A 3,146-nucleotide genomic window follows, 5' to 3' on the forward strand; every position below is an offset into this window, starting at 1 on the left:
ACTTGCAGTAGTGGGTGTCAAGAAGTTAAAACACTCTTAGATTTCACATTTCTTTTTACTGATAAATATTTGCCAACATATCTTATATAATCAGACATATTTTAAGAGCTTGTAAGTTCTACCAATTTAAAATGATACAAGCAGGTGGCAAGAGCAGCTTCAGCAATAGAGGAACAGGAAAATCTGGCTGACAAGAATGCCACACTGTTGCGAACCTCTGAAGGTTTGGTTCTCCTTTTTCCACCATTCTATTTTGCGCGTTACAGGTGAACTTGTTCAATATTTCTGTTTTTGCAAATAATTATTTTGCTTCATGTTAAAAAAAAAGATATAGACATTCATTTTGGCTGTTTTATTACGATGTATAGCTAATGATATGTCAGGTGCTATTAATTGCTATCTGACGTACCAAACGTAAATAAACAGTGAGGCAGGCTCAAGACTCTCGCCCATTCTGGAAAACAGAGGAACACGACGGTAACCTGCAAAAGGAATCAGAGCTAATTAGAACAATAAAGATAAATTAGCAGTATTCCCGATAGAGCTGCTGAGAAAGAACATTATCTTTACTAAGCATAGGTAAAAACTATGACAGCATAGTTATATTCATCTTGCGTGTTAATTCCCCACAAACTATAAAATATTTGAAGCTTCTATTTTGACTTCTTACTGCCTAACGCTGAACACACAGCTCACACTTCTTCTCTCTCAAAGTGCAGTGTGCTAAATTAGCCACCACCCTTCTGCTTCAGACTCTGTTTCCAAGGTACAGCTCAGATGGTGTTAGAGAAGTAAACACAAACACGTTGGGATGAGTTAATTGGGAGCAGAGTATAAATCACCCCAGCAAGCTGACTACAACATAAAGGCAGCCCTGAAAAGAGTCAAGAAGGGATTGTCTTGGGTTCCCAGTCTCTCCTTGGGTAGAAGAATGAGTCACTGCTTGTCCCTTCTCTTTGATTCCCATCTTTTATTTCTTTGTGGTAGTCATGACTACTCTTAATTGAAACAAAAGAGCAATGATCCATGTAAAGAAATGCTCATACATACCAAGTTGGTCTAATTTGTCTTCCCAGCAATCCCAAACCACAACCCCACCTTCCATGTGAAAACACATTTCTATAATTCCACTGAGAGAAAATGTGTGTCAATTCATAAAATTTCCTTTACATCTGACTCTCATGAATAGAGCTATTTGGTATATCAATGTGTGTCTTTGGTAAATTTAAATTATAATTGGTATCACAATCCTGTTACTTTTAGGAATATTACCTTTGTTCATGCTTAAAACTGGTAAAGTATATTGGCCAAGAAATTCATTTCCAGTTATTAAACCTTGACTTTCAACAACAAAACGTATCAATGCCAATTCTGGCACTTGAATAATAAATGTGAACGTTTCATTCCATCTTGGACTAAAAGCTGAAAGATAAAGGAAGATATAATCAAAGAATCATAGACGTGTTCTTTAGGGAATAATACATAATAGCTGTTCTCTGAAATTTTTCTTTTCAACACTTAGTAATGTTAATAGCTTATGTTTTAGAGCACTTGAATTTTTCACTCATCCAATGAGAAAGGAATAATAATGACAGTAGCAATAACTATTGGGTCTTTAGTATTGCTGGGCAATATAAGAACTTTAAGTAGATAATGTCATTTAATTCTTACCACAAACCCATCAGGGTTATTACAACCCATATTTACGGATGAGAAAACTGAGCCAGAAATATATTACACAACTTCCTCAGGGTTTCACATACATAGTCATTAAGTGGCAGGACAGGAATTCAAACAAATGGAGTCTGATTTCAGAGCAGAAATTTTTCATTAAGCAACATGAATGCTATGTTTGGGCATTTCAGTAACAAATACATGAAATAACATAATTTTTCTATAGCAGTTCCTATTATGGGAAGAACCCCATAGACAGTTGTTGGCCTAAGAGCTAAGTGCTCCAAAGCCAGCCTTTGATCCTTCTTTTGACTAAGTGCTCACTTTAAAGTCCCAAGTTGATGAGTAAGTTAGATCTCTAGCAAAATAAATCATCCCAAACAACAATTTCTTGCCAAATAAGAAATCCATCACGATATGACCCAAATCATCCAATTCTTAAGTGTAATTTTAATGGAATCAAATTCACATCCGGGGGCCCTGGGTGGCTCAGTCAGTTAAGCGTCCGACTTCAGCCCAGGTCATGATCCCATGCTTTGTGGGCTCAAGCCCTGCATCAGGCTCTGTGCTGACAGCTTGGAGCTCAGAGCCTGGAGCCTGCTTCAGATTCTGTGTCTCCCTCTGTCTCTGCCCCTCCCCTGTTTGCACTCTGTCTCTCTGTCTCCCAAAATAAATAAAAATTAAAAAAGAAATTCACATCCAGATAAAATATAAAATCTACTTAATAAAGACTCAAAGGTTCAGGGTGAAATAATATTGTTTTCATGTACAAAGGTAATGCTATGCCTGCTATGTCAATAGGTTTTGCTCTTTAGGTCACCCTTCCAGAAGCATTAAAGAATTTGTGACTAATTTGTCACAAATTGTAAAGAATTTGTTTTCTGTGGTACATCTGTGGTCAACAAGCACACATTTACCTGAGAGTGATCCAGAATACTGTCTATGCCCATGAAAATATTAAACCAATTGACTCACGCGGGTATAATGAATGTATTACCTTGCCTTAAGAAAGGAAATAATTCTGGGACACCTGGGTGGCTCGGTCAGTTAAGTGTTCAACTCTTGATTTTGGCTCAGGTCATGATCTCATGGTTCATGAGTTCGAGTCCCACATCGGGTTCTCCACTATCAGCACAGAATCTGCTTCAGATCCTCTGTCCCCCATTCTCTCTGCCCCTCCCCCACTCATGCTCTCTAACTCAAAATAAATAAGTTAATTTAAAAAAAAAAGAAAAGAGAAAACTCCATAGAGTACAGGAGCAGGTCTAAGAGTCAGTTCTTTATACACACTGCAAAATGTCTGCACAAAATTCTTATACTGACTTATCTTCCTCCTCCAACCCTAATTCACTATAAACAGTCTCCCTTTCTCTGTCTCACATATATCATATGTATTCTATGAGAAGGTCTTTTTATTTGTGAAAGAGAAAGAAAGAAAGAAAGAAAGAAAGAAAGAAAGAAAGAAAGAAAGA

At 37.1% G+C, this 3,146-nt stretch overlaps 1 protein-coding gene across 1 annotated transcript in view; it reads right to left on the minus strand.

Moving 5' to 3' along the window:
* Positions 1 to 337: 337 nt before the first annotated feature.
* PLCZ1 (phospholipase C zeta 1) overlaps positions 338 to 3,146 on the minus strand; it is a 45,520-nt gene continuing 42,711 nt past the window's right edge. Inside the window, exons 13-14 of the mRNA XM_049625155.1 lie at positions 1,273 to 1,422; positions 338 to 482 (exon numbers count right to left, since the gene is read on the minus strand). Of these exons, the coding sequence (XP_049481112.1) occupies positions 397 to 482; positions 1,273 to 1,422 (236 nt within the window). The 3' untranslated portion in view covers positions 338 to 396. The remainder of the gene's footprint in view (positions 483 to 1,272; positions 1,423 to 3,146) is intronic.

Source organism: Panthera uncia, chromosome B4 (genome assembly GCF_023721935.1).
Source record: "Panthera uncia isolate 11264 chromosome B4, Puncia_PCG_1.0, whole genome shotgun sequence".
Taxonomy (NCBI): Eukaryota; Metazoa; Chordata; class Mammalia; order Carnivora; family Felidae; genus Panthera; species Panthera uncia.